This window comes from Pezoporus occidentalis, unplaced genomic scaffold (assembly GCF_034315485.1).
Source record: "Pezoporus occidentalis ecotype Australia unplaced genomic scaffold, CSIRO_AGI_Poc_V1 ctg2, whole genome shotgun sequence".
Classification (NCBI taxonomy): Eukaryota; Metazoa; Chordata; class Aves; order Psittaciformes; family Psittacidae; genus Pezoporus; species Pezoporus occidentalis.
In genome coordinates, this window is record NW_026913855.1 from 400,009 (window position 1) to 412,008 (window position 12,000).

Below are 12,000 nucleotides of genomic sequence, written 5' to 3' on the forward strand. Positions count from 1 at the left end.
CTGTACCAAGTTGACTACTCTGTTACTGTTTTAACAAGAGATAATGCCTTTAAAGAAAAGGCACTATCAAACCTCAAGAGAGGCAAGGATGACTGAGTTGAGAAATGGACATATTTCTCAACTGGCTACACACCCAAGTAATTTTTGGAGTGCTAAAAAGAAAGCTCTTGAAGATTAAAACCAAAAAGCAAACAAAACCTGGATTAGTGATTCTGTGTGGTTTTGAATCAGCATAAAGACAATTCCAAAGATGGCTTCCAGAAAAAGCTGAACACTCATCTGCTGAAAAATTACATTTTTCTGATGTGTAGTTTGGACATCTAAGTATTGGTATATTAAATAGCCATGAACCACAAAGCACAAGATTTTTAAGGAATATTTGAAGTATTACATTAGGTTTTCCTGAAGCTTAAGAGATCAGCTTGATTTCTTTCTTGCTGTTTTACTGTATTTGTCTGAAGCTTATTATTTCCTTAACTAGCCATACTTCCTTATCAGCTATACCATTCTCTTAAATCTCTATCCTATAAACAATATATGCAAGCTCTGCTTATCAGGCTCATTAGGACAATTTATCTGCTATTTAAACAACAATCTATAATTCTGTCCTGTTTTCTTTAATTTGGTTTCCTTCCCTCCCTATGTTGAGCAGTGTCCAACAGAATCCTTCCCTGTTCTGTGTTTTACATGAATCAGCCCAAGATTTATTTAATTTGCACAGGGTCCCTAATGTGGCGTGGTGAAATATGTAAGTCAGATGATGTGTTAGGAATGCACTCAGTGAATATTAAAGTTACATACAAAAGCTATTGCTTATTTCTCATAACATGCAGCTCTTTAAATACAAGTACCCTTTCTTTTAGCTGTTTTATACACAAATAGTCATTGATTGAACCTACAGTTCCAGTTAGGTTCAACAACCTTTGACAATTTTAAAAGGTACATTCAGCAATGAACTTCATTAGGGCACAGTCAATGAAACAATGTGGTGACAACAGAAAAAAGACAGTTTAAACATATTAAAAAGCTATGCCAGATACATGCTATGGTACATGAGACAGAGTGGTAGGAACTTCAGTGTCTATTCAGAGATTTGCTTGATGGTCAGCAGCCCACTGGTTTTACAAGAGCAAGTTAGGATGCTCACTGAAGCTATTTACTTTGACCTGCTTGAAATCAAGCTGAAGCCAGGACCTCCAAACAAAAGATTAATGTAAGCTTTCAATTTAATTCAAGTACTCTGTTAAATTAACAAAATAAAAACGATAGTTGCAGATTACAAGAAGCAGAGTGGAATGAAGTGCTACAGCCACTGCTATTTTTCTCTTCCTTTGAAGAAAGCTCAGGCACACTTTTATACAGAAATGAGACTACCAGTGTTAGCACACTCTAATTTTCAAATTTGGTTGGATAATAAAAAGTTCATAAAGCACACTGACTGTTCAGAAGGAAAAAATACCATCCCTTAGAAAACTTTTTTTCAGGAAGCATAGAATTTTAAGGTACAAGGAACTTCAGTTACTTACCTGATGCAAGTTACTGTTAGGTTTAGTAATTTTTTAAAAAATTAATATACACATTTTAAAGACTTTTCTACCACTACCACAATTATTTCAAACATGAAAAAAAAAAAAAGATAAATGCATACAGAAGATACAGCTTTGACCAGCACTAACTTAAATATATTCAGGGCCTATTAATTCCACCCTCCATTCTAGGTTTGCCTGCAGCTATGGACTTGGCAACATGCCCCAAATTGCCTTGGGAATCATTACAGATTAAATTGGGCCTCTAGTCTGGGAGAAAACATAGACAGGTTCATTATAGGAGCAGTTTTCTGAAGTATTTGGCACTGGCTTAGCTCTGAGCACTCTGGGGATGAAAGAGAGAGCCAAGTAAGGACAACACTTGCTTTCAGTAACTTCATCACACACACTTTTTTGCTTGCATTCACACAATTTGAAGGCAGGCACTAAACATCTTCCCAGATTAAGACTCAGGAAGTATTTAAGAGGAACTGTGCCTAACATACAAAAACCCATATAAACCTACTTGGCTGTTCGGACATCCATGGCACCCTTTAGCTTTTCTTCACTGTCATTTTCGAAATACATCAACTTGGACTGCCTGAGAACAAACCATCGTTTCTTCCAGTTCCTTCTGGAAAGCGTAGATGATCCACCCCCTTTTTTGTGAAGCCAACCCTGCTTAAGTGCTTCCTGCTTGGAACGAAACCACAGGAAGGTCTCATCTTTCAGGACACACCAGCGTCGCTTCCATGTGTTTATTAAGCCACCTGGCAAGAGAGACAGATGTGGGTTTATACCTAGGTAAGAGAAACAATTATAATGTAAAACAGAAGCGGTGACCAAACTAACGCTGGAAGATGCTGACCAACAATGCTACACTTAAACTGAGTCTCTGCTATAGGCCACAAAACCAAAGATTTCACTTTTGCGTATCCTTAAGGCCACCAATATTGCTGTCTACCTTATAGATTACAGTAAGTCTCTACATAACAAAAACATGTATGTAGCATCTATATAATTATATATACTTATACATAACATATATTAATAATAAATTATTAAAAAGTCTTACTGCACTTGAGAATCAGATCTTTAACACTGTTTTTGATGTATCTCAGTGACAATCTAAGAAAACTTTAGTGTTAAACTCTGTCCTCTCTTCAGGTTATTTGGGGGTAACAACATTCAACTGAAACCCACAAAACCTGAAAAAGCTATACTTAAGAGTAGGAAATACACTAAGGTGAGGTCAGTCATACCAAAGTGTGGCTGTAAGGCAGACAATACACCTTGCACTGTAGTTACATCACAGCCATCAAAACCATAAGCAAGCCAATACACTCCTGTCATTCCACAATGAATGCTAACATTACTGCTAACTATGTCAGAAAGTAAAAGCCCTGCTAGTGATGCCTGCATTATTTTTCACACAAACATAGCTGTACCCACATTCATCACTGTTCCTATTCCAGGAAAATAAGTTATACTACAGTGATGGGTACCAAAGATTCATCTAAATGGTAATTTACTATCAATCATCAGAAGGTAAGACCAAGAATCTTAACCAGAGAGTTCCTGTGTATATGCTTTCAGTTTCTCATGCCCCTTTGCCACACACACCCTTTCTTACGTCTTTCAGGTCCAATATGAAAGTCAACTGAGGTCAGTAAAACTGGCCTGTGATGCAGAATGCTGCCTATGTTACAGGGTTTTGGGAGCAGGAATTAGTTTTCCTCAAAGTTTGGCACAACTTGACTTCGTGAGTTATTTTGTTCTATTTATACTGGATATTCAATTGCTTATGAGCCAGCAAAGATGTAAAATGAAACAGAGGCAGCCCAAAGTGTTGATGTTCCTTTGCAGAGGGGACAAACACTGCTAGATGTAAGCCACTGCAAGTAACTTAATTTAAGAACAGCTCAAATTTAAGTTACTTTTCCACCCTTCTTTGAAAAATAAGAAAATAGCTTAACTGTACAGGAATTGAAGTTCAAGGTATAATAAACATTTCTGGTTATTTTGTATATTTAGCAAATTCTGATTCACCCAGTACCTTTCATGTACAGAAAGCTGTGAAAGTAGGGCAGGCTGACACAGCTGTAGACTGAATCCCTCCGGTAGGAAAGTTCATCATCTGTATCAAACCTGGAGTCAAAGTCTTCTTCACTGTCTTCAAACTAGAGAAAAGAGGAAATAAAGGTGAAATGATCTCTCAGGGTAGGGTTTAGATAAAACTGGTTTAGAAGTCTTGGAAGGGCACGACTCCTCATTGCTTTTTGCCCACCTAATGAAGGAGTACATCATAGTAAGGTGCAGCTTGAACTGATTATACACTAGCCCTAATTTCATGTAACAAATCTATAAACCAGCTTTGTAACTGTTCAGGAAAGTTATCTCCTTGCAAGAGCATGGCCAAGTTATGCTACCTTGTGCAACCTCCCTCTATCACTGATGTGCTGTGAGCAACAGTTTAGAACAGTCTTGAAAAACAAACATATTCCACAAGCTGCAGTAGTAGCTTTCCTCCATTCTCACCCCAAATAACCAGAATTTCTGTTCTGTATCAAACACATGCAGAGCTGTGCAACAGGGAGGAGTCCTCAACAGAGACAGCTAAAAGTGTTTCTGTCTTAGGCAAGAAATGTCAATTTAACCCAATGACCAGGATGGCTCTTTGATGACTGGTTTTCAGTACATCAACTACATATATTTTAGTGTGTTTTCCTTCTAAGTAAGTTGGTGTTGCTGGAATAGTTTTTTACTTTCCCAACCAGTCTCACAGAAGTATTCTGTGAGTAGCAGGGGAAATTATATTCTTCCAAAAAAACATTTGCAGGAGTAAATCCCATAGTATACTACTCAGTAACAACACTGAAAACCAACTTCCCAGTATGAGTGTCTGCCTAAATAATTTTAACATTTGTCATCATGTGAAACTTACTCTCCAAGTAATCTTGAAATACATCTGGCATTTCAGGGACTTCTGTAAGCAGTTTAATCCCTCATACTGTAGCAACTTGCATGCATAACAGAATCTGTTTTTTACTTCCTGAAATCAATTCCCCACCTGGTACCTTAACTCCAAATAACACACAGAGAAGAATTTTACTTATGAATTATGTCCAAGGCCATGCACTGAGCTCCTCACCAAATGTGAAGTTCTGCATTAAAACAGATAGAACCATATCCTTGCATAAGCTAAGTACTGCAAGCACCATCTGAGCTGCTTCTAACTCTAATGCACTCACCCCAGTGGCATCTAGATGGCAACAGACAACTACAGCCATACACAGTCTAAGCAAGTCAAACTGCACAACGCAGACATTTGTAACAACAGCTACAGTGATTCTAAGGCTGCACAGTGGGAAAAAGGAAATCAGGAAGCACATATCAATTATTAGATAATAAAAACAGTGATACTTACAGAAGACTGAGCTCCTTCGGAGCTGAACCGGTATGCTCCAGAGCTATTGTATGTCCCAACTGAGCATCGGTAATCTGGTGACCACTGGCTACTGTGTGAATTAGAGAAGGTCACACTGCTACCAGAAGTAATAGCACCATCTTCATAATCGTCTTGGTCATAATCATAGTCTCCATCAGGAGAAATAAGTTCCACAGAATTTGGGGGTCTACATGATACATTTTCTGGCATGCAATATGTGGATTCACCACTTGAAGAGTTGTGGAGACTGACTGTATCATGGGCAGGAGGTATAAGCATGGTGTTGCTAGCAGCAGGAATTGTTGGCACCACGGTATCATTCATATAGGGATCCTCTTCTGAGGAGTCATCGCTTGTTCTGATGCCACTGGTCCTTTGATCAGAATGGCCATGCTCACTCGGGTTGGGCGAATCCTTAAATGCATCATCATCAGCTTCAAAGCCCTCATCTACCTCCTCCTCAGGATATGGCTGGCTGAAGTTAAAATTGGGTTTTTCACTGCAGGCATTTCCAGTCTGTTCAGTGAGCTCAGCAGGATACCCACCGCCCACAGAGAGAGACCTCTCAATGTTTCGGACACATTCATCAATCTCATCAAAGTTCAGGGATTCCAGGAACTCCTGGGCTGCTCGACATGCTTCGTCCTCAAGCCGCCGGAGTTCCTCATCTCGAAGCTGCTGCAGCCTCTGTAATGAAGCCTCTGTCAAGGACAGCTCCTGCTGCTTCTTCACACGCTGCAGGTCTTCAATTTCTTTTTCCAGCCGCAGGATTTCTTCCACCTGCCTGCTTTCTTTCTGCTTCTCTACCTCTTGCTTCAGCTCTGCCTCCTTCTGGGCTTTCTGAATGGCAGCCAATTCCTGCTTCTTTCTCTCTTCTTCAGCCTGCATTCAAAATAAAATAAATGGAAAAAAAACAAAACCCCTTAAATAAAGTACTTCAATGCAAGATTCCTGTTTTTACACTTATTTATTTCAAAAGCACTATGTTCCCACCATGCTGTTCCATTTAAAAGGACCCTTATCCCTACATCAAAAGCAAAAGGAAAGAAGAAGAAAAACTATAGCATGATTACATTTGCTCACAGATACAGGAAGGCTCAAGTACGTGCAGAAAGTTCAGTCTTTGCCAGAAATTAAATGAAGCATGAGGTGAAAGAGATTTCCATGCAAACAACTGTATCAAGTTTCCTTTTGCTTTATCTGCCAACTCCTGTAATAAGTTTAGTTTAAATGCCACAGATGCCTTTTAGTTTTCTAATGGCTGGGTTGAGATACTCAAATAAACAGGATGGCTGAAAGCATAAAGAATGTAATTTACCTGCTGGGCAAGACGCTCTGCTTCTTGCCTTTGTCTTTCCCTAAAAGTGAGGGAAGAAAAGAAGTTAGTAAATCAAGCTCAATATAAGCTCATCACACACCTTTGCTAGGGCAATAGCTCAGTTTGCAAAGACCATCTGCCATATGGAAAAGACAGACAAAAATAAGGTCACTAAGAATATGTTTGTGAATATGAAACTACAGGCATATTTTAGCACAAGATGCAAGGGTTTCCAAAATCACTTGATAACAATTAACCTGAAATAAAGGCTATTCAGACCAAAACCTGGTATGGCACAGACAGGAGAGTGATGCAAGATAGCATACTGCACCTTTCTTCCTCCTCTTTTCTTCTTTCCTCCTCTTGTCTCTGCTTCTCCTCTAGTCGCTCTCTGTAAACACGCCGAGCAAGCTGGCCTCGCCGCTGCTTCTGAAGGATTATGGCTGCTTTCTTCAGGCACAGGAACTTTTTCCTACCACTGAATGCTCTGTAGTTCTTCTGTATCACAACCACACAGTAGAGAACCTTTCTATACCGCTTCCTGGGAAAAAAATAGCAGATTTCTAAGGAAACAAGGAATTAATGAGCAGTGGCAAGAGGTTTTGCCATGGTGATTTGCAATAATGAGCCCATGATAGTAAAACAATTCAGTGGTTCTAGTTCTGTGATGGTTTCCCCATTCTCCTTCACATTCTCCTCAATTTGAGAAGAGATTCTTTCATTTCTATGTGAGCACTGTGTCTTCATTAATAAATGCACATTACACCTGTCTTACATATTCTTGTGCCCTGACAAGGAGATGCTAAAAGGAGAGCTCTGTGTGTGTGCACCCATGTGGAGAAACAATATACAGAGATAGTCATCCCACAACTATAAAAACAATGAGCTGCAGGATAGCTCTGTCATTAAAAAAAAGCAATATAGTTTTTAAGTAATATACTGGAGAATATAAGGACAGGACTAATATACACATGAAAAGAAATGACCTCATTGCGTGAACAAGTTTCCTTAAACTGTCCTCAACTGATCTGCAGAAAAAGCAAAGAAATAAACATATGGGATGAGCCATTCCACCTCATATGTCATGCATGAAGCCAGGTAAACAAGTGAAACAGCAATCAGTTACCTCATGTCATAGTTCTTTAAGACCCAAACTCTTTTCTGACCATGCTGAAGCAAAGATTAATCAGAATCTCAGCTGGTGACTTGGGGCAGCCCCATTAGGTGCCATCCATTCAGAGTTCCTACCATGGATCTAATGCCACGATACAATTATATGGATACTGGCTGACCTCCAAACTTCCATAACATCCTATTCAAACTCCACTGTGTTTTATTCATGGGTCTGGCAAAGATAACAGCTGCTATTTTCAAAAGTCAATTACAGGATTTGGGTGCCTGGTCCCTAGAAAAAGTTAAGTATTGCACCAGAAGGATTTAGCTCCATGACACTCCACCCATTTATTTCAAAGCCTGTTTATTCATATTCTTATCTAGTCACTTACCGGGTTGCATAACCTAAGATGTGCGCTCGGATAACCATTGCTGCCTTGGTGACTTCCACTTCTCTCTGTTTCTCCAACTTGTGTTCCAAGGACTCCCGGAGAAACACCTACATGAGAAAATTTGCTTAACAAACTGCAGAAAGCATTGTATATAAAGGACAGCAGGGTGCTGCCAATGTCAGACCAAGCTACAAGCCTAAGGTTTGAATCCAGGGACAAACATACCATTTCCTCAACAGAGAATTAAAAGCCAAAATGAATTCCTCTTAGAAGAAAATACCAGCAGATGATGCTCTAACTTTGGATTTCAGTGGAAAGAGCCTGATTACACTAAAGTGAATTTTATATTAGGAGCAGGGTTTTTTCAAAAGCAACAGAATTCATTAAACAGCCTTTTCCCACCAAAGGGTAACACAGGCCAAAGAACTTGTAGGACTTAGCTTGAACTTCCTGAGTCGAGAGGCAGAAATATCACCCGATACTTTAGGTGTTTTACAGTATCATCAGCACAGTGTGGTGATGAGGAAAGTGTGTGAACAGTAGGGGCTCTGCTAAGGGAGGAGGGCTGCAAAAACATCTAAAAGCACGAATGCTTCCTGAAAGTGTTTTGAGTTTTTTCTTGCTATGAAAAAAACCCAAACAACCAACCAAAAAAACCAAAAAGCACCAAACAACAACAAAACAACTCAAACCCTGGACTTTTTAAGGTGTTCAAGTAGAAAAAAAGGTGGTTTATTCCTCTGTATTTGGGGAAAAAAAAGCCCATCATCAAAGCCAAAGCAGCAGCGTACCTGAGGAGAGGCACACTTGTGAGTTTCGAATGCAGCTCGAAAGCAACTACATTTTACCACAAATCTCCTAATACTAAGGAACGTGAAAAGGCCCACAGGAAGTCTCAGAGTTCCAAGATAACAAGTTGCACCGAGCAGCTCTTTCTATATCAAGCTTTTACTCATGGACAAAGCCTTTTCTTTCACTCAGTGGGCAATCCTTCCATGCTCTGCACACACTGGCTTTAAAACCACAACAAAATTCTGCTTCAGAAAGGCATTCAGCTATTTCCTGACCAAAAATGGATGTTAAGCCCGTGTTAAGCCCAGGCTTTGCTGAGCAGGTGCACTGCAGCTTGAGATGTAAAAGACAAGTAAAAAAAAAAAAAAAAAAAAAAATCACACTGAAGCTAAATCATCACAATGTTGTAAATCCCCCTTTTAAATAATGTGGGCAGGATAGTGCCCCATCATCCCATGTTCGGTATGAAACCAATGCCCTCTTGTTCTCTTCTACAAGAAGCTCTTTATGAAGACTCTTACAAATGTACAGGCAGCTCCAGAGGAGGAGGAGCTCAGGTCCCAGGAAAGGAAGTTATAACAGAGCTCTGGCTCCTGCCGAGGTCCTGATCTACCGGTTAAAACAATTTCAGGTTCTGATAAATATATGTCCCTAAGATGCCAAAGCACTGCTCAGGGTCCATGCATGAATACCCTTAATGCACTACATCTGGAAGTATAATGGGAAGCACAGCCTAGCTCTGCAGCCAGATGTTATCACTGTATTATTTGTATGCCATTGTCTACAAAAATGGGATGAAAGATGACTTCAATTGACATCAGCATATTTCAGATTCTATCTCTTACAATAACTGTAAAACAAATCAGCTTTTCCTCTGAGAGTCCTTAAAGTGTGCAGAAGAATGGAGGAAACCCTCCAAATGATGCAGGTGTGGGGAGACCAGGATGAAAAGGAAGGGCACTTCACACAGAAATCAATCAGATTTTACAAAATATTACTGCTACTTTATGGTAGTGAGAGGTTAGGGTTGTTTTTTCCCCCACAGTTCTAACAATTGACAAGAAAACTGCAAGTGTAACACATAATTCAGCAAACTATTTCTGGACCTTTTTGTCCTCTCTCCACTACAGAAGACCTGGGAGCACCAAAGGAGTTACCTAGGGGAAAACAAAAAAGACGAGAAAGCCATCTGCAGAGGCCTGGGGGATGATCCCTGGCAGTGATGATTTGTAATGCACTCTCTAGTTCTTTGCACCATGCATTTTTAATATTTAGGAAATCTCAGATCATGCAATGGGAAATCTTCTCCTGAGTACAACATGCTTTCACATCATGCAAGTCCAAAAGCACGAATTCACAAGGAGGGAAACTCTGCACACAGCTGTTGTCTAAAATCCAACTTTCAAAACAAGCTTGAAAATACACCTGGATTGTTTCATTTTTCAAATTAAAATACCATTATTTTAATAAAAATTATTTGATTTATTTGGGGGGGGGGGAGGGAGGAACAGGAGGAACAGGAGGAAGTTGTGAGCAAAGTTCAGGTTGTCCAGTAGGTCCTCTGCAGCTGTGCAGCATAAAACCTGTCCCCTCAGGTTTGTAAAAGCACCAGCCCCACAATATGCACAGCCAGATTATTTTACCTTATTTTTTCCAAGCTGCCATTCAGTGCTTGTGTTGTCATACAGACGAAGTAGGACAGCACATTTCTCATTTACATCTTCGGGCAGAGTTAAGTTTCTCATGAGGACTTTATACCTGTGAACCCCAAAACACTTATTACTTCATTCAGGAGACAAGTTCTATCATTACCAGATTATTTCTTTTTCTTATTAGATTTTCACTTTGTTCCCCAACATGGAAACACTGATTTGGTACCTGTGACTTTCATCTGAAGTGCACAAGTCACTGTGATTACCTTTTATAAAAGTCCTGAAAGGGCCTCCGGACCGGGAAACCAGCCCTCCGAATCCTGACTGTCTCCAACATCCCAGAATAGCGCAGCTGGTTGAGCACCACTGTCTGATCAAACTGGTCTGGCATCTATAATGAAAAGGTTCAAAACAAAGGTTTAATAGCAATGGTTACACATGTCAGGGGAAATAAACAAAGGGCAGATTACATGAATTTGAAATGCACAAAGGCTAAAAACTGGCTACACAGTGTCTTAAAGGCTTTAGTAATTCTGAGCATATAAAAATGTATCTACAGGAAGGAATTAAAGGGGTAATTACACAGTATCATTTCCACAGCCACAACATTTACAGTAATTTAATCTGATCAGCTCATACTTTCTGTTTCATGTGTATTTGCAGGCCACTGCTGTGCAGGAAGAAACGACAGAAAGAAGCACACGCAGCTAACAGGGCAAGCTTGACTTTTTGTTTCTTCAGCAACTGAATTTACAGTCCCTGTAGATGATCCCAAATGTTGAAGATACACAAACACAATGGTGTGGTACAATTTTAGAAAAAAAACAAACCCACAAGGGCAGAAAAGATTTCGTTTTTAGTGTAGTGACAATTCATCTACTATGGACAAGGATGCCAAATCTCAAATAAGCTTTATTTCAAAGAGCTTCTACTTGTTGCTATTCTGAACAGCAGAAATGTTTTTATCTGTAAACGGAAAAAAGAAAAAAATCTGCTTATCTGAAATAAGTTTGCCTTATTTTGCATGCAGTTCTTTCAGCATCATTTTTCATTTAGAAAGCAGATAACCCCATAGCCACTTAAGTCATGAGAAACCTGTGAATGTTGATCAGTATGTTCCTGCCCTTTGGAGACTCAGGAATCTTCTTGTCCCACTTCAGAATCCCCAAAGTCACTCGTACTTTCACCGAGTTTTGAGGTAAACGAGCCACAGACACACAAAGCTACTCAAGGTAGTGCTAACTGTTGCCTTGTAAAATGCCAGCTATCCCAAGAGTGAAATAACACCATATGTAAATGCACCATTTAATTTATCAGCATAATCATCCACTTTAACACACCAGCTGACCCTCCTGCAGAGTCGTTTGCAGGGCTGGAGTACAGTGCTTAGTATTTTGCAAGAAGTTCAGAAGGTGGTAACTCATGGATACAGTCAATAGTTCATGTAAGACCTCTTCAGCTGATAGAAATGGCAACAAAATCAAGCCCTGAGCAACTACAAATAAGAGGGCTCTCTTGATATTTATTAACTAGCTTTAGAATCAAAATAATAGAATAGTTTGGGTTGGAAAGGACCTTTAAAGGTCATCAAGTCCAGCCCCCTTGCAATGAACAGGGACATCCTCAATGAGATCGGGCTGCCCAGAACCACATCCAGCCTGGCCTTGAATGTCTCCAGGCATGGTGCATCCACCACCTCTCTGGGCAACCTGTGCCAGTATAAAAATTTTTTTTTCCTTGCATCCAGCCTGAATCTCCC

At 39.8% G+C, this 12,000-nt stretch overlaps 1 protein-coding gene across 2 annotated transcripts in view; it reads right to left on the reverse strand.

The window, feature by feature from the left end:
* Positions 1-12,000, reverse strand: part of MYO10 (myosin X) — a 160,127-nt gene that overhangs the window by 20,407 nt on the left and 127,720 nt on the right. For both annotated transcript variants that reach the window (XM_062617671.1, XM_062617670.1), the window contains 8 exons: positions 10,508-10,632; positions 10,233-10,347; positions 7,798-7,904; positions 6,624-6,833; positions 6,293-6,332; positions 4,954-5,856; positions 3,583-3,706; positions 2,053-2,296 (listed from right to left, as the gene is read on the reverse strand). In XM_062617671.1, the coding sequence (XP_062473655.1) occupies positions 2,053-2,296; positions 3,583-3,706; positions 4,954-5,856; positions 6,293-6,332; positions 6,624-6,833; positions 7,798-7,904; positions 10,233-10,347; positions 10,508-10,632 (1,868 nt within the window). The remainder of the gene's footprint in view (positions 1-2,052; positions 2,297-3,582; positions 3,707-4,953; positions 5,857-6,292; positions 6,333-6,623; positions 6,834-7,797; positions 7,905-10,232; positions 10,348-10,507; positions 10,633-12,000) is intronic.